Genomic DNA, 21886 nt, shown 5'->3' with positions numbered 1-21886 from the left:
GGATGACTCTGGTAGTTGAAAGAACCACGTATTAATAAACAGAGAAATTTCCATCTGGGAAACTTTTTTTTTTTTTTAAGATGGGATAGTTCTCTATTTCTTGCTACAAAAAGTCCACAAAAACAATTTCATCTTCCCTGAGGGTCTTACGGTGAAACCACTGAGGCAATTACCTACATGATGAAAAGATCACCCAACTAAAGAACTACTTCCCTAGAAAACCACAGGCCATCCTCTTGAAGAAATGTGCTGTCATGTAAAAACAACGTTTTACAGCAAGTAAAAGAATGAAGTACATCTATGTGAATTGATATCAAGAGATACATTATTACATAAAGACAAGAAAGCTTCAGTACACTGGATATAGTTGCTATTATTGTTATTATGTTGGGATCTGTCTGGGACTATGGAGAAGAATAAGTGCAAATGTAACAATCTCTGAGGTGTGGGATTATGAGACACACTTTCTGAGGCCTACATTTTGGTACTATTTTAATTGTTTACAACAAATTGCACTCTTTGGAATTTAAACATAAAGACTTGTTTAGAACACAATTCTGATTGGTTTTATAATGCTTAAGAACTTGTGCTTGTCTCTACATTCCAGAAACATATAAAAAGAGGATTTCCCTAAATTATATCGTTTGCTAACACCTGCAGAAAAAAATAAACTGAGACCCAGAAAGATAATGTGATTTTTCTCACACTATGACTCCTAGACTAGTACCTTCAGCTCCACAGTTCTTGATTTCATGCTGAGGATTCAAATATATAAATATATCAATCTTAACTTACACATTTGGAAATTTAGCAATATTGCTTTGTGGAAAACTGTGCAACAATTTATTGTAATAGTTACAGAAAACAATTCAAATAGAAGTCTCTTGAATATTACCTCTAGTCCTTGTGCATATCTTAGAATACTCAGTAAATTCTTTGAATAGATAGGTCCCTTCCATTCAGTTTATAAGTAGTTACTGAGCACTTACGATGTGTTCTAGCCACTAGGGGTACAGCAGTAAGAAAATGAGACAAATTCTCTGTACTTGTGGAGCTTAGATCCCAGTGGGGAAAACACCATAAGCAAGAAAAAAACATAAATAAAGGATATAATTTCAGGTAAAGATATAGTAAGGATATAATGAACCAAGTAAAATGATAGTGACAAGAGTGCTATTTTTTAAAGGTCAGGAAGGCCCTTAAAGGAAGGACATTAGATCAGAGACCTGGACGAAGGAGGGAGCCGCGCAGAGTTCTGAGGGGAAAGCATTACAGGAGTACAGTCAGAGTCAGTACCCTGAACAGGAAGAATTCCTTCTTTTCCTGAAAAGGTAAAGAACATCCCAAAGAAAGAGCTCTCAAAGTTTGGTATGTTAAGGTTTCACTCTTGCTGCTGTTGTTATAAGATTTAAAGGTCTAGTGCTGTAAATTTCTCTCTATTGCTTACAAATTTGAGAATGAATTTTATTTAGGAATATAAGTCTGGTACAAAAGTAGTGTCTTATCTATGTGTCACCTTCTGCCAGTGTGGTATATATATATATATATATATACACACACACACAATGGAATATTACTCAGCCATAACAAAGAATGAAATACTGCCATTTGCAGCAACATGGATGGACCCAGAGATGATCATACTAAGTGAGGTAAGTCAGAAAGAGAAAGACAAATACCATATGATATCACTTATATGTGGAATCTAAAATACCAATTTATCTACAAAACAGAAATAGGGGCTTCCCTGGTGGCGCAGTGGTTGAGAGTCCGCCTGCCGATGCAGGGGACATGGGTTCGTTCCCCGGTCCGGGAAGATCCCACGTGCTGTGGAGCAGCTAGGCCCGTGAGCCATGGCCGCTGAGCCTGCACGTCCGGAGCCTGTGCTCCGCAACGGGAGAGGCCACAACAGTGAGAGGCCCGCGTACCGCAAAAAAAAAAAAAAAAAAAAAACAGAAATAGACTCACAGACATAGAGAACAGACTTGTGGTTGCCAAGGAGGAGGGGAGGTGGGGGGAGGGAAGGATTGGGAGTTCAGGATTAGCAGATGCAAACTATTATATACAGGATGGATAAACAAAAAGGTCCGGGGCTTCCCTGGTGGCACAGTGGTTGAGAGTCCGCCTGCTGATGCTGGGGACGCAGGTTCGTGCCCCGGTCCAGGAGGATCCCACGTGCAGCGGAGCGGCCGGGCCCGTGAGCCATGGCCGCTGAGCCTGCGCGTCCGGAGCCTGTGCTCCGCAACGGGAGAGGCCACAACAGTGAGAGGCCCGCGTACCGGAAAAAAAAAAAAAAAAAAAAAGTCCTACTGTATAGCAGGGGAAACTATATTCAATATCCATGATAAACCATAATGGAAAAGAATATGAAAAAGAATATATATTTTTATAACTGAGCCAATTTGCTGTACAGCAGAAATTAACACAACATTGTAAATCAACTATACTTCAATAAAATAAAATTAAAAAAACCTTCTGCCTATCACAAAGGCACAGAATCCAACGCCTAAGAGTCTTTCCAAAGCTGTTCATTCCACAGAGAGAGACGAGGCCCAACCAAAAGTGCCCCTGGGCTTAAATCTGCTCCGCGTCCCCGCTCCCACCCCAAGCAGAACGGGCTGCCTAGAATACGTAGCTGGGAGAGTCATCCCAGACTCAAGAGAGAGGAGCTGCAGAAGACACCTTTGGTGTTCTCAGCTTTTAGCCCCTACAGACCCAACTCTGGCGGGGACAAAAATGACAGTCTGTCCTTCACAGTGGGGAGACTGAAGCTCAGAGAAGTGGGTGGCTTGCCCAGGATCACACAGAAAGCCAACCCTGTTTGCTAACCTTCTCTCTGTTGCCTGCGTCATGTTCCAGGCCAGGGACCACATGGGTGGAATTCAGGCTCCATTTTCAGGAAATGCGACTGTTGCTTTTTCATTTACACAAAAATGAAAAATAAATAACAGATGTTTGAACACATGTTGCAACTCATCTTACTGGAACTTAACAGTGCATTCTGACTGAGAAAGTTAAATTAGAAAATCCACACAGCAAAAAAGATGTTTTGAATGAAATGCACTTTGTCTTTCTCTCTCTCTCTCACACACACACACAAACAATATCTCGTTTCTTCTTCAGGGAGCAGCTGTGAAGGAAACTGGGGGAGGGAGATGAACATAACATCCCATCTTTGTGTTTCATACAGAGCGAAGCTTTTAGGCCAGCCTTCCTGAATTGGAGGGGGTGTGGCATGCATTAAAATTAAACATCAATGACCTGAGAAGCTTATAAAATAGCTTGGGAGAAGCCAGTCACCAAGAGAAGGCATCTCGAATTGGATGATTTTGCGTGTGGAAACTGCTTTCATCTTGATAAAAAAGGTATGTACTGTGGTATTAATTTTCATTTATGATAAATAATGCTTAAAATAGAGACAGTCTTGAGTTTTCATTGCCCCTTTTCAGCTAAAAATTGTAACTAACAAAACTGAGGGCCTTTGGCCAGTTGCTTTGCAGACTTGGTCTCATTTTTCCATAAACAACCTTACAAAGAAGATACTGTTAGTGCCATTTTTCAGACGAGGAAACTGAAGTTCAGATATCCTAAGCAACAGGCTTAAGGTAAGACCACCAACAAATGCCAGAACTGGGGTGCCAACGCAGTGCTGACTCACCTCAAAGTCTTCTGCTGGCACTACGCACCCCCCTCTATACTATATGAGACAATGAGGAATTGTTCCATACACCAATACTGTGATAGATGAATTCTCAGGGGGTTGTTATCCACTGTGCATTACAGTACAATTGACTGAAAAGTGAATTGGAATGCACTATGAATAGAAAATGCATTTAATATTAATAGAATTAATGATTATTAAATTAAAGTAATAGAAAATACAAAAATGTTTTCTTCAGAAGATATGTTTTCTTGTTAGATTCGATAGCGAAATGGTTTTTAAGACCCATTTACTTGTGGAAATGTATTTTTTTTTTGGTCACGTGAAATCTAAAAGCCTAGTCCTTAATATTCTGCAGCTCCTTGAGACCAGGCACCAGGTCCAGGCTAACATGCAGGTGTGTAGACTCTTAGGAAACCTGACCTAAGTTCTGGCTTCACCGCTTGTCAGGAAGTAACCTCACTGGGTACACAGAGAATTGTCAGCACAGGACACTTCCAGTTAGAGTGTTGTGAAGATTCAATGCACATATAAAATACTGAAGCCAGGGCTCCTCCCTGGAGAAGCTCAGTGAGTGTGAGCAGTGGTCCACGAGTCAATTCTGGCCCCGTGTGGATGCACCATAACCTTAGTAGAATTATTTTTTAATTATTTAATATTTAGTTAAAATAATATTTAAATTATATCTTTTTTTTAAGTATTTAAACTCTCCTCGTTAGGACAGTCTTCCCATTAGTATTAGGAGACAATGCAAAAATAAGTCGTGCATACCCAAGTTCATAGATATATGTTAATAACATGATTTACCCTCAGAAGGTGCTCAATAAGCACTGGGTGAAGGAGAATGCAAGGGGTACTGCAAAAAAATGATGGATGTTATCGACTCTTCCTCTCACAAAAAGTTTTCATCATAGGAATGAAAGTACTGCAATAAAGAGGCATCTTTGGAAGGGTAGCAGGCAAGGGGAATTAGTTTTGCTCTGAAATCCTCCTACAGAGCTAAAGAATATGTTTCAGCCCACAATAGAACATTCTGTAACAAGATATTTGTCAGAGTAAGACGGCGAACTGACTTTTGGTGGGACTGTCACGTGGTGCCATGAGATTTATCAGGTACAGAGGTGGGTGTTTATTGAAGCCACCGAAGGTGAGCACAGACGGAAGCATGGCTCAGGGGTGGGACAGAATGGAGAAGTGGAGATGGGGCCCGAGTCCCAGCGCTCTGCCCCTTCTGGGCCTCAACTTTCCCATCTGTACGCCTGAGGGGTGGGGTTGGATAAATGACCTCTAAGGTCCTGTCCTGTTTGGGGGAGGGGGTGCCTGTAGAATGTGTGGCCATCCTCTGGGCTTAGAATTCCTGGGCAAGGCACTGAGCTTGGAGCCTACTAGGGGCCCAAAGCAGAACTTCAGTGGTTCCAAGAACCTCTTGGAAAGAAATGCAAATTTTTGTGGATTTAGGCTGCATTTTGGCATCCATCATCCCCCAAAAGGTTAAAAGACAAGTGTTGTTTACCTGGTGGTAGGGGCTGACAGGAAGTGGAGCCTCAGAGACTAAGGAAAGGGCCCCACAGCAGACGTGCTCAAGGCAGGGACTCAGGGACCACCCTTCCTCCCCCCAACCTCACATCAGCTTTTACTCATTAGGTAACTGTTCTTTTGAAAAACGGGCAACAAAACTTCCAGAAGAAAAGCTATTGATTATTAAAGGTTATTTGGAGGTTTAGAGATTCATAAGAAAGTGGTTATAATTATTCCTGTTATGACACATCCTTTTAAATATTCAGATCTGAGAACATCTTGCTTGCATTGATTCAGAACTCTTCAGCACAGGCAGAAAGGCAAAGCAAAGCATTGGAAATAGCTCCCGTGCAGCTACAGGCAAGGAGTCGCAAGGAGGAGAACAGACTGAGAGCAAGTCAGTGAAAGAAGCAGGGAGCAGCCCAGGCTCCTACCCTGTGAACAGCGCTGCAGCCCTCACCCCAGCCCACTGCCCCTCCTCAAAGAAGCTTCCAAGCCCAAGGGTGCTGGGCTCAAATGCTCTTTGCCCAATTACAAGTCAGCTACTGGTCCTTCTCTGGTTAAATGTACAGCATCTATGAAAAATACCCTCAACAGCATGTCAAAGGAAGGAAGGAAGGAAGGAAGGGAGGAAGGGAGGGAGGGAGGGAGGGAGGAAGAAAGAAAAAGAAATTCAGGAAACACAATATTTTGCTTCTGCTTTTCATAATAATAACTAGCATTTATTGAGCATTTTCTCTGTCAGACACTGCTCTAAATGCTCTCCTTATATTTTCTCATTTAATTCTCATGAAACTTCATGAGGTTGGTATGATTATTATTCCCACTTAATAGCCAAGGAAACTAAAGCATCCATTGGACACTATTATACTTAGTATGTGCAGAGCCAGAATTCAAATCCAGTCAGGGTGACCCTGGAGTCCCCAGCACGCTGCTCCCTGTTAAAGTTCCCAGGTCTAGGGCTTCCCTGGTGGCTCAGTGGTTGAGAGTCCGCCTGCCGATGCAGGGGACACGGGTTCGTGCCCCGGTCCGGGAAGATCCCACATGCCGCGGAGCCGCTGAGCCTGCGCATCTGGAGCCTGTGCTCCACAACGGGAGAGGCCACAGCAGTGAGAGGCCCGCGTACCACCAAAAAAAAAAAAAAAAAAGTTCCCAGGCCTACTCTTGGGTTGGTAAACAGCCAAGCAGATGGGGGCAGGGTGGGGAAGTGGAGTCAGGGAGGCATTTCTTTGATGAATCTCACAGGGCACTAAATGTAGTGAATGGTTTGTTTTTGGTTTTTTCTCTCATGGTTCACTTGATGGCTTCACTCTACCCCTTTGCCTACCCATCCCCAACACACACACATTGTTTCTGTTCATACAATGAGTACCTACTGCACCTGGCACTGCGAGGTTCTGTGGGTGAGTCCAGGGAGAATCAAAAACGATGCCCGTCCTTGAAAAATGCATAATTAGGTGTGTAGGGTCAGGGGGAGCTGGAAAAATAAATGCAACAAACTCTAATACCAGGCAGAATGTGTTCTAATGGTGGCACAAAAGCTTCTAGAGAGACTCACAGGGGTGGAGGGCCTCACAGTGACACTGATGACTGAGGTGGCCCTGGGGGATGAGGGGCTCAGATGGGCTGAGTGGGAGGCTGCGCACGGAGGGACCTGCCAGCCCAGAACTTTTCCTCTGGGGACTCTGTCCCCTCAGGAGACTCCGAGTGCCTCCAGCTGCTTTGTTCTCCCCACTCCAGGTCCACCTCCAGCCACCCAGCTCCAAGATGGTCCCAGCTCTGCTGCTGCTGCTTCCTGCCCTGGCTGGACTCTTAGGAGCAGCTGAGGGACAAGCTTTCCATCTCGGGAAATGCCCAAATCCTCCAGTGCAGGAGAACTTTGACGTGAATAAGGTGCGGTAAAAGGCTAACCTCCCGCTTGTTTTGCTGTCTCCTGTTTGCATAAGCATCCTACCAAGTTCGTTTTTATTTTTCTGCTTTAATGGCCACAGCAAGCCTTGGGGTAGGTACTTATCTTACTGGGAGCTCCCCCAAAGCAGACCCTGAGACAAGAACTGGGGAGCAGAGATGTTTTAGAAGATGATCCCAGGAAGCCTGAGTGGGCATGTGGGGAAACAGACAGAGAAGGCAGGAAAGCAGTAAAGCGTGAGTTCATGAGCAGGTTACTCTGTGAACAATGGGGTTCAATCCTGCTGGGGATCCTCTGAGGAAATATGTAGAATGTGCCTCAGGTTGTCCCACGGACAGATGTAGGTGGGCAGTGGGAGCTCCCATGGCACTGGCCAAGCCAGTGGCAGAGAAGGAGACCCAGGGGCTCCAGGTGGGAAGCTGGCAGTGTGTATGGGAAGCCCGCTGTGATGGAGGTGAGCCCAGAGGTGGGCTGAAAGGACATGGGACAGGGCATTGACAGCAGCTGCTGCAGAAGTATTATCCTCACTCTGCAGCTGAAGAAGCTGAACGTCAGAGAGCTTGCAACCCACTCAGTTAACACAGCCGGTAAATGCAGAGTAGGATTCGAAACTAGCCAGGAGTGCAGGACCCCCACAGGTTACGCAAACAGAGCCCAGGAGAGGACAGCACTCCCCCAAGGGGCTTTCTTGTTACCTGCACTAAAAAGATATTGATAGAATCAACTCCCCATTTATGGTAAGGATTGTCTTTTCACCTTATTGATGTGTCTTTTGAGCACAAAACTTTTTAATATTAATGATGTCCAATTTATCTATTTTTTCTTTTGTTGCTTGTGCTTTTTGGTGACCTATCTAAAAAAATTTGCCTAGTCTAAGGTTATAAAGATTTACTCCTATATTTTCTTCTAAGTGATTTACAGTTGTAGTTCTTACATTTAAGTCTTTGATTCATTTTAAGTTAAATTTTATATATCATGTGATATAGGAGTCAAACTTCTTTCTTTGGCATGAGGATATCCAGTTGTTCCAGGACGGTTTGTTAAGAAGACTATTCTTCACCATTGAATAGTCTTGACACCCTTGTTGAAAATCAATTGACCATAGGTGTAAGAATTGATTTTTGGACCCTCAATTCTATTCTATTGATCTATATATCTATCCTTATACCAGCACAGTATAGTCTTGATTACTGTAGCTTTGTAGTAAGTTTTGATGTCAGAATATATGAGTTCTTCAACTTTGTTCTTCTGGCTATTCTGGGCCATTTGTATTTCCGTATGAGCCAAAAACAATTTTAGGCTCATTTTGTCAATTTCTGCAAAGAAGCAAGTTGGAATTTTGATAGAGACTGTATTAAATCTGTTGGTCCATTTGGAGAGTATTACCATCTTAACAATTTTAAGTCTTCCTATCTATGAACATAGGATGTCTTTCCATTTACTTAGGTCTCCTTTAATTTATTTCAACAATGTTTTGTAGTTTTCAGAGTATGTTTTATGCTTCTTTGGTTACATTTTTTCATAAGAATTTGATTCTTTTGATGCTACTATAAATGGAATTTTCTTAAATTAATTTGCAGATTGGTCATTGTAAGTATAGAAATACATTTTATTTCTATATATTAATTCTTGTATCTTTAACCTTGCTGAATTCATTTGTTAGTTCTAATAATTCATTTGTTGTGTGTGTATGTGTGTGTATTCCTTAGGATTTTCTATATATAAAACCCTGTCATCTGGAAATGGAGATAGTTTTACTTCTTCCTTTTCATAATTATCTTTAAACATTGCATTCTCCTCATAGAGATAGAGAAACGGAGACCCCCAAAGACAAAAAGACTTTCACAAAAATATTATGAGATCATGAGGGAACATGACATGAAAAGCAATCTTCCACCTCTGAGTTTCTTCCTTTCTGGAAAATCGTGTGTCCTCGTTTTTAATTATGGAGCATTAAAGTCACCTTAACAATAATAGAACTATTTTAAATGCATTGTATATAATGGAGATTTTCTGAGAATGCCTATGAAACCAGCTGACATTTAAACTTATTCTTCAGTGCTTTAAATGCCTGTTAAGTTCAGTGACTTTAATTGAAAGATGTCCTTTAACAAATGAGTGGAAAATTTATGCCCTAAATGTGGGTAGATATTTTAGCAGAGAGCCAGGTGACCGAAGCAATACTGCTACCTATTTGCAGTATGCTCTCATTTCAAATTCTGACTTTTTTGAAGGTGACTGCATCTCCTTGATTTTGTTTTGTTGAGTAATACATTTTTAAATTTCTGAAATAATTTCAGTCAATATTTTGACTAGGTAAATATATTCACATGGTTCAAAATTCTAAAGATGCAAAAGGACATACATCCTTTCCACCCCTATATCCCAGCCTGTTTTCCTCCCCAGTAGCAACCAGTAAAAACAGCTTATGGTGTATCTTTTGGGAGATAATATGTACATATATAAAAAAGCACATACATAACTGCAGTAGGAAGAATGATGTCCATGCCATATTCCCCAGAATCTGCAAATTGTTTCTTTACATGGAAAAGGGGATTTTGAAGATGTGATTAAAGTAATGGAGCTTGAGATGGCAAGAGTATACTGCATTATCAGGTGGGTCCAATCTAATCATTAGAAGCAAAGAACCTTACCCAGCTGTGGTCAGAGAGATGTGATGATGGAAGAAGAGTGAAAGAGATGCAGTGTGAGAGGGATTTGACCTGCTTTTGCTGCCTCTGAACATGGAAGAAGGGATTCACAAACCAAGGAATGCAAACGGCCTCTAGAACCTGGAAAGGGCAAGAAGACAGATTCTCCGCTAGAGCCTCTGGAAAGGAATGTAGCACTGCCAGCACTTTGATTTTAACCCAGTGAGACCCGTGTCAGACTTCTGATGTACAAAACTATGAGACCATAAATTTGTGGTGTTTTAAATTTGTGTTAATTTGTTACAGCAGCAATAGAGAACTGATATAATAACCTTTTCCCCCATTTTTACATAAAAGTTAGTTGAATATATACACTATTTTGCACCTGGCTCTTTTTCCATTAAATGTATCTTGGAGATAATTACATATAGCTCTTTTAAAAGAGGGTGTATAACATTGCATTGTATGGATGTACCATCATTTATTTACCCAGTTCCCTACTAATGCTCACTTAGGCCATTTCCTGTCTTTTATTATTACAAATAGGATTGCAATGAATAACCTTATGCATACATCGTTTCTTAATTTCAGGAAGATACCTTCTCAGAGGTGAAATTGTTGGGCCAGAGTATATGTAGTTTTAGTTTTGCTAGATATTGCCAAGTTGCCCTCATGAAGGCTGTAGATTAGAGCAGTCTCTATGCCCAGCAATGTATGGAGGCAGGAGTGTGCCTCTCTCCCCTCACCCTCACCGGTGCAGTTGCTCACTCCCTTTAAAGATGACTCTGTGCACCAAAATTATGGACAGAGAGCAAGCCCTCAGGGGAGGAATGATACAGGTCTTCTAAATCTTGACCACCTTCCAAAAGCCTTTGTGACCAACTCCCTGTGTGGGGTTATATGAGGAGAATTTAACCAACTCTGGAGACCCAGCTCCCCACAGTAAACACATCTGACTTTGCACACAATTCAAAGACGTCTTGGAGAATCATAAAATATTTGAGCTGGCACCTTACATCATCTAAACCAACCCCTTCCTTTTACGGAGTTTAGAATTTCAGATAGGTTTTGACTGAAGGGGACACTGAAAGCATAGCTAAATAAAAAGCACTTTAGGAATGGACTGTGGCATTCAACCAATGCCCACACATCCGATTCACTTATTACCATTTGAGTCAATATCTTGCTCAGTGGCTGCTGGGAACAATGCAGCCCATTTTGCCTGGTTACCCCAGGAAAGGGCTCTGCTCTGAAAGACAACAATGGGGAAGAGTTTGCAGGTCCCCAGAGAGCCACAGGGTTTGCTGTGCTTGTCGTTGTCTCTGCAGTATCTTGGAAGATGGTATGAAATTGAGAAGATCCCAGTGAGCTTTGAGAAGGGAAGTTGCATCCAAGCCAACTACTCGCTAATGGAAAACGGAAACATCAAAGTGATAAACAAGGAGCTGAGGTGAGAGGCTGTGCTTTCAAAGGCAACGCACGTCCGGGAGGGAGCCCTGCAGAGACTGTCCTGGGGTGACTGGTGTCCTTGCCGTCTAGTGTGGGGAGGATGCAGACATTGCTGGGTCTAGGCTGCCTGCTCAGGACAGGTCCTGAGAGGAAAGCTTTTGGCAGGCAGGATGGTAGGGACTAGAAGTCACTCATTCATTTCCATGACCACTTGCTGAGCACCTTATTGTGTCCCACACCCTGTGAGAGGTCCTAGGGACTCAATGGTAACACAAACTGCAAGGTTCCTGCTCTCATTGCAAAACAGACCCTCTGGTAGCAAAGGACGGCAAAGGACCCTCTTGTCTGACCTCCAAACCAAGAGAGAAGCACTTTCTATATCGTCTGCTGATTGAGGGCATCCAGCATAGCTTGAATCCTTCCAGAAACTGGGAGCTCAACATCTTCCATGACAATTTATCCCATCTCCAGACGGCTTTAACTCTTAGAAAACTCCTTTTCTTATTAAGCAAGAATCAGATACATAGTCACACTCTAGGTTGTGTGAACAGGAGAACCTCCAGAAAGATATTTTTCTATTACTTCTAACAGACTGATATTTGATCCCAAAATTCATACTTTAGAAAGCAAATATAAACTTAAAAAGAAACCTAGGAAGAACTCCTACCTACCTGCCATCAACAAAGATAAGAGTAACAATAAACAATGGTAACTAATATTAATTAAGCATTTCCTATATGCAAGGCACTGTTCTGTATGTGTATGTATATATACATGTGTGTACATATACATCTATTTATGTATGTACACGTAAATGAGCATAGATATTCATTTAATCCCCGTAGCAACCTGAGGTTGGTACTATTATTAACCCTCTTTTTATGGATGAGGAAAATGAGGTACAGAGAGGTAAAGTAATTTGCCCAAGGGTCACACAGCTTATAAGTGATGAAGTTGAGATTCAACACCAGGGAGAAGTGAAATGGGGAAGAGACCAGAAGATATATGAAAGAGGCGGGGCATGGATGGTTGTCATTCCTGTTTCCTAAGTTGTCTAAGAACTGTGTTCAACTGCAAGAAAACAACTACCACCCAGCCTGGAAGTTACTCGGGCTCAGAGAGGCTTTGCATGGTCATCCTATTACCCATTAAGCTTCCTGTGAGCCACAGTACAGTGGGCTGACTCTCTGACCCCGCATAAACCAAAGAAATAAAGTAAGAATCTTGAGCAACTCTAAAGAAAAATCCCACTCATTTCAGAGCCCAGTAAGGGCTACAGGAATTGAGATGCAGAGCCCCAGAAGGTCTCACAGGAATTTTATAGGTCCCAAAGTAACAATGACTTTATTTGAAATATTTTGTCCCATTCTAAGGTCAAGAGTCAATGACACAGATCCCAAAACCCATCAGATGCCCCCAGCTCTCCTTCTGAGTTGGCCAGGAATCCTCTTTAACTGTACCCAGAGTATTAGGTCACTCTGCCTCTAGGGTCACTTCTACTTAAGAGCAAAGGCATATGGAGAAAGGTTTGTTAGTCAGGAAAATGATATAGATTCTGCAGAACAAGCAGGGGGCACGGCAGGGAGCCTGAGCAAAATACCCTTAGCCAGTGTCAGAATGCTGGGGCCAAAGCAACTGGCTCAGGGCTGGGAGCTGAAGGGGTTAGGTGCCCAGTTTCAAATCCTGGTTCTACCATTTACTAATGATGTGATCTTAGGTTAGTTATGGTAATTTTCTAGGCCTCAGTTTCCTCCTCTGTAAATTGACAATAATCATAGTACGTCCGTCCATAAGGCTGTGTGAACATTAAATAGGGTAACAGGTGTAAAGCACTTAGAACAGTGTTTAGCATGTGGTAATCATTTAATATTACCTATTATTGCTAATATGTTGCTACCCTTGAAAATACAAATGCATTTTTCCTATGAACAAATTGTGAGTTTATGATCAGAGACTGGTATTTTGAAAACTGTCCTGGAGCAAAACATAAATGACGGTGAAAAGGGGGAAAGTCTGTTGGGAAGAGACTGGTTTGTTGCTAAGCAACTGCATGCAGATAGAAATGGACCGTCTTCCGTCTTACAGGTTGACTCCCAGGTGAGAGCAGGGCACGGTCTCCAGCCCTACTCAGTGATAAACAGACTATGCAATCCAGGAGCATCAGAGAACATTTCCCACCCCCAACCCCCTTACCTGCTGCTTATTGTCTGGTTTCTAGGATATCCATCCCCACTAACCATAGCCTACTGACTTTCTAACACATGCCATTGCTCCAATTTTAGTTTGTCTGCCCCTCTGAGAACTGATGAACAGGAAACTCCTCTGTTGGCCTGCTAGGAAGAGCACCCTCCTTCACGGCCTCAGTCCCTAGGTCTTTCCCTAGATCCAGGGTCATTGGAAGTTATCCAGAAATGGGGCCAGCTCCCTTCAAAAGAGTGAAAGTATTTCATCCATCCAAGCAAAAAGACCATCGCTTTTAAGACACCCCCATTTTATATACCACTAAAAAAGAAATGACACTAACAACTGTAAGGTGGCATTAATTGTAAGATGCACATTTCTTCACACCTAATGTCTCTGAGATCTGGATGCCTGGTAGAATCCCTGAAGTGAGGTAAATGTTTCCTCACTGCCTGCTTTGACCTGGCCTACGTCAGAATCTCCCACACTCGATCAGAAGCTTGCTGAACTGGATGGGGCCTCAGAGCTATGAACCCAGGCATATGAACCCCTTTATGGGACAAATGATGCCACGTGATATCACTGAGGCCCAAAGAGGGGGAAACTTGGCAGATCTCCAGATTCCACGTTTTACATGATTTTCAGTAATCCAGTCAGTCCTTATTTTTTCCTTTCTCATTTTTAAAGAAGCGAATCTTTGTTCTGTGTTGGGTTGTTTTATTTGCTTGTTTTTCCCTTCCCTTTTCCTCCCTCTTGGTTTGGAGCCCAGGAGCAGCAAATGGCCTTGCAGGCTACTACATACACTCCAAAAAACAGTGTTGAAATACCAGGGCCTCACATGTTATCCAGTCCTGGGGCATTGCAATTGTTGATTCTTATCACCCAAAAGCTGTCTTCCTCTGCTCTGTCTCAGAGACAGCAAGAAAGCAAAGGGGAGGGATTAGGGAATTAGGACCCAACCTGTTTTCAAGAACCTCCTACCCAGAAATTGCAGTGTTGGCCACCATGATTGTTGGTGTCACAAATCTTGCTTTTCCTTGATTTGGGGCTTTTCATGAGTTCAGGTTTTTTGGTTTTTGTTTTTAACTCATTGCAGAGCTGATGGAACTGTGAATCAAATTGAAGGCGAAGCCACCCAGGAGAACATCACGGAGCCCGCCAAGTTGGCAGTTAAGTTTTTCTGGTGTAAGTATACACTTCTCGCAGGAGGTGTCAGGGACAGGAGATATGCAAACGGAAGACTAGAGCCCTGGGTCCGAGCACTCCCATCACATCTGAGTGTCACCCATATTGATTCAATGCATAATTATTCGTTGAGCACCTCCTACCTGCCATGCGCTGGGCTAGGCCCTGGAGATGCAAAGATGAGCAAGACAGAGCTGGCCCTCGTCCCTGAGAAGCTTACATGTCAGTGTGGTTTACTATAAAACTACAGTAAGTGTGTCAATAGAGGAAGCACAGATTGGAGGCCACTGGGCATGAGCCGTAGGAGACCCAAGCCAGTCTTGTTTCCCAGAGGAAACTAATAACTGAAAAATTAGTAGTTATTAGCAGAACAACTAACATGTGAGAAATCTTGGAGGTAAGCGATGATAAGAGTGAAGGTAAGTTGGAGTCCTGGCTCTGTCTGCCATTTTCTAGCCAAATTGTTGGAGTTTCATTTGGGTCCACCTTCCCCTTAACTTTAACAAGCTGGGCAGTGAGTTTTCCTTGGTGTTTGGAAGTGGAGTTACTGAATAATATCCTCTGAACTGAAAAGGAACTTTGAGACTGGAAACAAAGCAGACAACTCCATAAAGAACTCTTGTGGGTAGAATCAGGTGGACGACCCTCAGAGGCATTCACAGCTGCACTGCATTCTGCCAAAAGGGGTACAGGGGCACTTAAAGGAGCCAAAGCTAAAAACAGAATGACTACTAAAGAGAAGTATGTCCACATTGACAGGAACTGAGGGGTTTTCCTCCCTGCACTCTCACCCCAGGGGTCTCGTGACCATTAACCACCTGTGTCAGCAAAAGGCATTCGTCCAGTTTTCATGTCAGATGAAGTTTATAGGGAACTAATCTGGCTTGGGTGTATTCCTTGTGAGTAAGCTAAAGCTCAGACTCACAAAAAAAGGGAGAGGGTAGGACCGCAGGCCTAAGGTGGAGCTGACAAAATGGAGCTTGGCTGTGGAGGTCACGTTCACAGAGGAAGTTTCTGGATTCAGATGGGGAAAGTAAATCCTCCTTCTCTCTTAAGGACCATTTCAATGTTGAGCTTTCAACACTATACAGATGTCAATCAGTGAATCATAACCTGTGACCACCTGATTTACCGTATTCTTAAGAGTGGTGGGATTTTCAAAGTTCGCACAAGAAGAAAAACAAGCAGACCAACATTAGCCCCTACCTCCTTCCGTAGGTGGGTTCTAGAGGAAGTGGTACAAACTTGGAAAGCCTGGGGCCCCTGACCTTACATTCTTGACTCCGTTTAGCTAAGTGGTGGTTCCATACGCACTAGAGCTGCCTGTTGGTCCAGGGGGTACAGCCAAACCTCCCAGGTATTATGGACTTCCAGGTACCAACCTGCAATCAGGGAAGAGGGGGGATCCAGAATTATGACTCTGAACTCTGGCTGCACACTGGAATCACTGGGGAGCTTTCAAAAGTACCAATAGCCTCCAGTTCAGAACTGGGGAGTCAGGGTGAGGGGAGGCGGGCCTGGTGTTTTTCAAAGTTCCCATAGGATTCCCACGTGAAGTCACAATTAAGAACCACTGATGTAGAAGAATTAGAACCCCAGAGCCTGGCTTCCAGGGTCCTAGAGGTGAAGGTTTCTCTTCACCTGGTCCCTCCTAATACTGTCTTTCTCTGGTTTTCAGTCATGCCATCAGCTCCATACTGGGTCCTGGCCACCGACTATGAGAACTACGCCCTCGTGTACTCCTGTACCACAATCATCTGGCTTTTTCACATGGATCATGTTTGGATCTTGGGAAGAAACCCTTATCTCCCTCCAGAAACAGTGACCTATCTCAAAGATATCCTGACCTCTAATGACATTGACATTGAGAAAATAGCTGTCACAGATCAGGTGAACTGCCCCGAGTTCCTATAACCAGGCTCTAAAGGGAGGCTGCATTCACTCCATGTTCCTTCCTTTGCTTTGCTTTTCCCCTACACCACCCCTCATAAAGACAAACCAAACCACCACAGCAAACTATTACAAATACCAGAAGGGAAATGTGACAGCAGAAGCTAGTGGAGAGGAACTCAAGGCAAGTTGGCCCAAACACTTAGCCATGCACCATCCTGTTACCTTGCAAGCCTGATAATAAACTTGCTGCTGACCTGCTGTGCTCACAGTAGACTACAAATTGGACTAATTATTGGGAGTTTTTAATTCTAAGCTTATGTTTGGAAATCCTTAAGCAGTTATGTTAAAAAAAAAAAAAGAAACACTGAACAATTTAAAGGTAACAATGTTGTTTCTAGAAAGGGAAAGCTGATGGCAAAGGCACATACCAGGTGACCTGAATCCAGGTGGCCCCATCCTGCAGTAGGCAGTCCATAGCGGGGAATCATTTGGAGTTTTTGAGTCTCTGACAGGCAGTTTCCTGGACGCATTTACTTTCTTATCAGGAGGTCTTCAGAGTCAGGTGAAGAATGGGACCATCTTGGGTCTGTGCAAGGAAGAAGAGAATCTATGAGGGTGAAGCTATGGGAATTTTTTTAAGAAAATAATTTTTGGGTCTTTTATTCAACTGATATTTACTGGGACCCAACTGCATTCCAGGCATTGAAAAATACAGACTCCGTCTCCTCCCACAGCAGCTCACAGACTAGGGAGGGAGATTGACAAGTAAAGACACAATTTTAATCCAAGCTGAGGGGTCCATAGGCAGAGGCATGTGGAGGGAGCCATGGGAGCTCTGAGAAGGTCTCAACCCCTGCCAGGCATAGGTACCCACAAGGTTATACAGTCACATCTCAGAGTGTCCCAGCTTCAAGGAGTCAGGAACCACCAGGAGTTTGTTGTTGTTGTTGATTTTTACATTTTACTATTAAAATCAGAACAATCTCAGAATCATCACCCTGCGATTACTCTTAGGTCACATAACATTTGTAATCCACTAATGTTTTGGGAAATGAATAGAAGATGAAGCCGTTTGATTAGCTTTTTGCGTTTTCAGCATGAGTATAAAATATTTCCTTGAGCACTTGAGACGCTTCACTGCTTTATATTAAAGGTTATAAAATTTCCAAGACAATATGTATAATTTTCATTTTACTAAATAAATATGACCTCAAAATGTAGCTTGCTATTTGAAATTCCTAAAGGCCGAAAACCACTAGACAAAAAGGCGGTGATGGAGAGGTAGGTATTGAAGAAGAGCCTCTTCCCACAAGCTCGGCCTGCTGTTGCATCTGTGCTTTATCACACTGCCCACCCCACCAGAGGGTACCTGGCTCCTCTTCTAACATACAGTTCTTCCCAAGAGTGTTAAGCTGCTTACCTCGCTCTTAACTCATGGTACAAGACAAGCTATGATTGTGTTCCTCTTAACAGCTGTCTGGTAGCATCTAAAACAATGAACATGGCTACATTTTGCACCTTTACAGTGTAGGTATCAGGGGTGATTGAACCTCAGAAAACGGGGGGAATTCAGAGGATAGCATGGGGGCACCACGTATCTAGAGGAAACGTGGGGAAAAACAACAAAAAATCCAGAAGGGAGAGCAAGAGAAGGGAAATGGGAAGCAAACAGCAAAATAGAGACAGCAGTAAATCCCCCTGTGCCTATGTACCCATCATCAGCTCCAGCAGTCATCAACATCTCATCAATCTTGCTTCAGCTATCTCCCACCCACCCCCATTTTTTTTCATAGAGTGTTTTGAAGCAAATCCTAAAGAGCACATCCTATTATTTTGCCTGTTAGCTACCTAAGGATAAATCTCTAGCAGGTACAGACATTTCTTAAACAACAACAAAAAATACAAGGTTACGTTTTATATCCTGCAAGTGCTCAGAGAATATAATTTAATCTATGTAATTTAAAGATTATTTTATATTATCCAGATGAAAGGGAAGATATATGTACAAAAATGTTCATCATACTTTTACTCGTAGCAGCCCCCAAACTAAAAGGAGCTAAACTAAAACTAAAACAGAGGAATGAGATCATGAATTATGGAACAGACACTTGTTGTAATGTGGTGTACTCATTAAAATTCATAGTTATGAAGACTACAAGGCCACATGGGAGCTGTGCCTGCCCGCCCACACTTACCACCTGTGTGTGTGTAGGGGGGGTGGAAAAAGGTGGAGGAGGGGAGGAAGAGGAGGGGTCCTGCATGTGGCCTTGCTGCCTGCAGAGATAGAGTCTGGAACATGTGCTCTGCTTACCCAGCCACATCCGATAAGACCAAGGTGTGTCCACCAGTGCTAATGACAGCCAATCTACAGGCTGAACAGAAACCTCTGATTTTTGTGGCCTACCTGGATGAAAAAGATAAATTAGGCCAATCTAATCAGAATCTGACTTTAAGAGATCTAGAGAAAGGATAATTGAAAACTCTGTAAGTCATAATCATAAGGTCGTGTAGTTTGGGGTGGCCATTTTTGGTGATGCACAACTGAAGTTATGAGAGTGCAGAACAGAAGTGCAAAGATAAGCCCAGACCCCACCCAAGGTCCCACCAGCAGCTTCAGTAGCTGACTGCTGTCTGTGTCCTAGCTCCAGTTCCTGTGGAGCTTAGCTGTCTTAGGTTCCTGAGTTTGGATTTCTTGAAGATTAGGCTCACACACACACAGACACACACACACACACCTTTTTCTTGAGGTAATTTGACTTGCCTGAGTGAATGTTCCTTGCAAACTCAAATAGCCCTAAGACAAAAGTGTTCACTTTTTGAGTGAAAAAAAGAAGGCAGCATTGTACCTAAGTTGTACTTGTAGTTACATAAAATGATGGTATAAAATCAAGGACTAAAAGTGAACAGAGAAATGAAAGCAATTAATATGTTAGAATGGTGGCATTACTGAATGATTTATTTTCCTTTTTTATTTTTGCTGTTGGTGTTTGTCGTGTAGGCCCTAAAACTTTAGACCCTAAAACTTCCTCCTAGTTCAGCCTGGCCCTCTAGCAAGTCGAGTGTCAAACCCCAAAGAAACAGGCTTCTTCCAATAATTACCTCAGTTATGTGAGTAGTATGTGTTTAATCCCTATGGAAAAATGTATACCTCCAAATAATGTATAGTATGAAAAAAGATACACGTATTGATTAAAAAACAAAGTGTATGTACGTGTGTGTGTGTGTGTGTGTGTATACATTGATAAGGATTAGGAAACAAAACAATTCAGAGTTGCTTATGTCTTTTAAGTTTATGGTTTCTTTTCTCTATAAAGGTACAGGTATCCCTTCCTTTGTAGAAAAAAATTTACTTAATTAATCTTGTACAAAACTATAATGCACAGAACTATAAATGATTGACCTGGAAGAGTCCTTAGAGGCAGTTCTTTTAATGACATCTAGTTCTTTTAATGACATAACGCGCAGGTGAGGAAACAGCCGGGAGGGGAGGGGATGCTGGAGGACGCGGCTAAGTCGGCTGAAGCAGGGACTGTCCTTGGATCCCATCCCAGTGTGCTTTCCACCACATCACCTCTCAGCACTCCCAACTAGTTCAGTTCACCTTGCTCTGCTGGAAAACCTTAGATCTGATGAACCTATTTTCATCTCATATTTGATATTTAGTCAAAATATTGATTTTAGCATAAAAGTTGGCCATATTTAACAAATATTCATAATGTTAATAGTTCCTCATAATCATCAAGATGAAAGTGATTGCTCTGGGGGGAAACTTTTAAATAAAAGAACACAACATTTAGACAACTGTGTAAACAAAAACTTTCTAAATTACTTATCTCCCTTCATGCCTCCTGGAAGTGTACAGAGGGCCTTGTTGGTAGTAAATAAAGATTGCTTTAATCACAGGTCCTATATTCACAAATCAAGCCACCATCTCAGGTGTAACGGAAATGCAGTGTAATAAGAGTAGAGTCCAGAAAAGTCTCACACGTTATGTTCTATAAATGCATTGGAAGTATTATATTTAACTTTCCTGAATTTTCCTAGGCTACTAATTATAATTCAAGTATAAGAATGCCAAACTTAAGTCAACTCTTCAGCCTCTTCAGGGACCCAGGGGAGTGATAGCTCATTGAATTATTTTTTTTTATCTTTTTTTAAAAATTTATTTATCTTTGGCTGCGTTGGGTCTTTGTTGCTGCATGTGGGCTTTCTCTAGTTGCGGCGAGTGGGGACTACTCTTCATTGCGGTGCACGGGCTTCTCACTGCGGTGCCTTCGTCTTGTTGCAGAGCACGGGCTCTAGGTGCGTGGGCTTCAGTAGTTGTGGCGCACAGGCTCAGTAGTTGGGGCACACGGGCTTAGTTGCTCCACGGCATGTAAGATCTTCCCAGACCAGGGATCGAACCCATATCCCCTGCATTGGCAGGCGGATTCTTAACCACTGCGCCACCAGGGAAGTCCTGGTATGACTCTCTACATAAAATGGCATATTATTCCAGGATACATACATATGCAATAAAAGTATAATGAAATTCAGAGAATATTAAACACCAAATTCAAGGTTACCTCCAGAGGGTAGAGAGAGGAGATTGCAATTGGATACAGTAACATAGGTAGCTTCCATTGCATTGGTAATTATATTAGTTTGCTGTAGCTGCTGTAACAAATTACTACAAATTTGTGAGTCTCTTTTAAGATGTTAAATTAAAATGTTTAGAGAGTGAGCCCTCCCCTCAAAATTTAGCCTTCAGAGACCTGAAGACTAAAAAACAAAAAAACTTTCAAAATCTGAGTGGATTGGATGCTAACTTCTAGCAGTAGAATTTCAGGCATTGAGGTGAGGACAGGTCAGAGGAGAAAAATTCCAGTCATAGTACATAGGCAGTCACCAGCTTCACCTGCTTTTAATCCAAACCTTCTGTCTCCAACCCTTCCCAGGTCAAAAGAGCTACCAGTGATCTGTGAATCTGCTCTGTCCCCAGAAGGTGACAAATGGGCTCAGGAGCTCCCTAGCCAGAATGGGCAGTACTGGAAAAAGCAGGTGCCCATTCCTTCATCAGTACAGTTCAGCTGTGATAAGCACATGTTCATTCCTTGCCTGCAGCCCGGTCAGAGCAGGACTGGTGAGGTCAGGGCCTGCACACAGAGTCAGAGGACTCCCTCCCCAAATGAGGGAGTGGTTGGTAATGACCAGGACCAGCCCTACCGCTATGGAAATCTACAAAACTGGGACTGACATCTCTGGCATTCTGCCTAAGGGCATTATGTCAACCAAGTGTTCTGTACATGGGGAACAGTCTATATGGGTCATTTTTGTACCTATGAGTTACTGATATGAATAGCCTCTCTACCTTGGCAAGCTTAGAGGCGAAGGTTGTTTGCATGTCATTTGGGATTCATTTCTCAGCTCAGATGGCATCTCTACAGGCATCTACCTAAA

The 21886-nt window shown here is 42.7% G+C and overlaps 1 protein-coding gene across 5 annotated transcripts in view; it reads left to right on the top strand.

The window, feature by feature from the left end:
- Positions 1 to 17714, top strand: part of APOD (apolipoprotein D) — an 87832-nt gene extending 70118 nt beyond the window's left edge. For 3 of the 5 annotated variants that reach the window (XM_079922971.1, XM_079922970.1, XM_079922972.1), the window contains exons 2-6: positions 3191 to 3365; positions 6920 to 7072; positions 11068 to 11189; positions 14466 to 14554; positions 16233 to 17713. In XM_079922971.1, the coding sequence (XP_079779097.1) occupies positions 3324 to 3365; positions 6920 to 7072; positions 11068 to 11189; positions 14466 to 14554; positions 16233 to 16468 (642 nt within the window). In that variant the 5' untranslated portion in view covers positions 3191 to 3323 and the 3' untranslated portion in view covers positions 16469 to 17713. Of the gene's footprint in view, positions 1 to 3190; positions 3366 to 3489; positions 3606 to 6919; positions 7073 to 11067; positions 11190 to 14465; positions 14555 to 16232 lie in introns of all 5 variants that reach the window. The other 2 variants (XM_079922974.1, XM_079922973.1) reach the window with 2 other exon arrangements.
- Positions 17715 to 21886: the final 4172 nt, after the last annotated feature.

The sequence above is a fragment of the Stenella coeruleoalba genome (assembly GCF_951394435.1).
Source record: "Stenella coeruleoalba genome assembly, chromosome: 5".
Lineage (NCBI taxonomy): Eukaryota > Metazoa > Chordata > Mammalia > Artiodactyla > Delphinidae > Stenella > Stenella coeruleoalba.
Note: the sequence above shows the minus strand (reverse complement) of the source record. Positions and strands in the feature narration are given on the sequence as shown.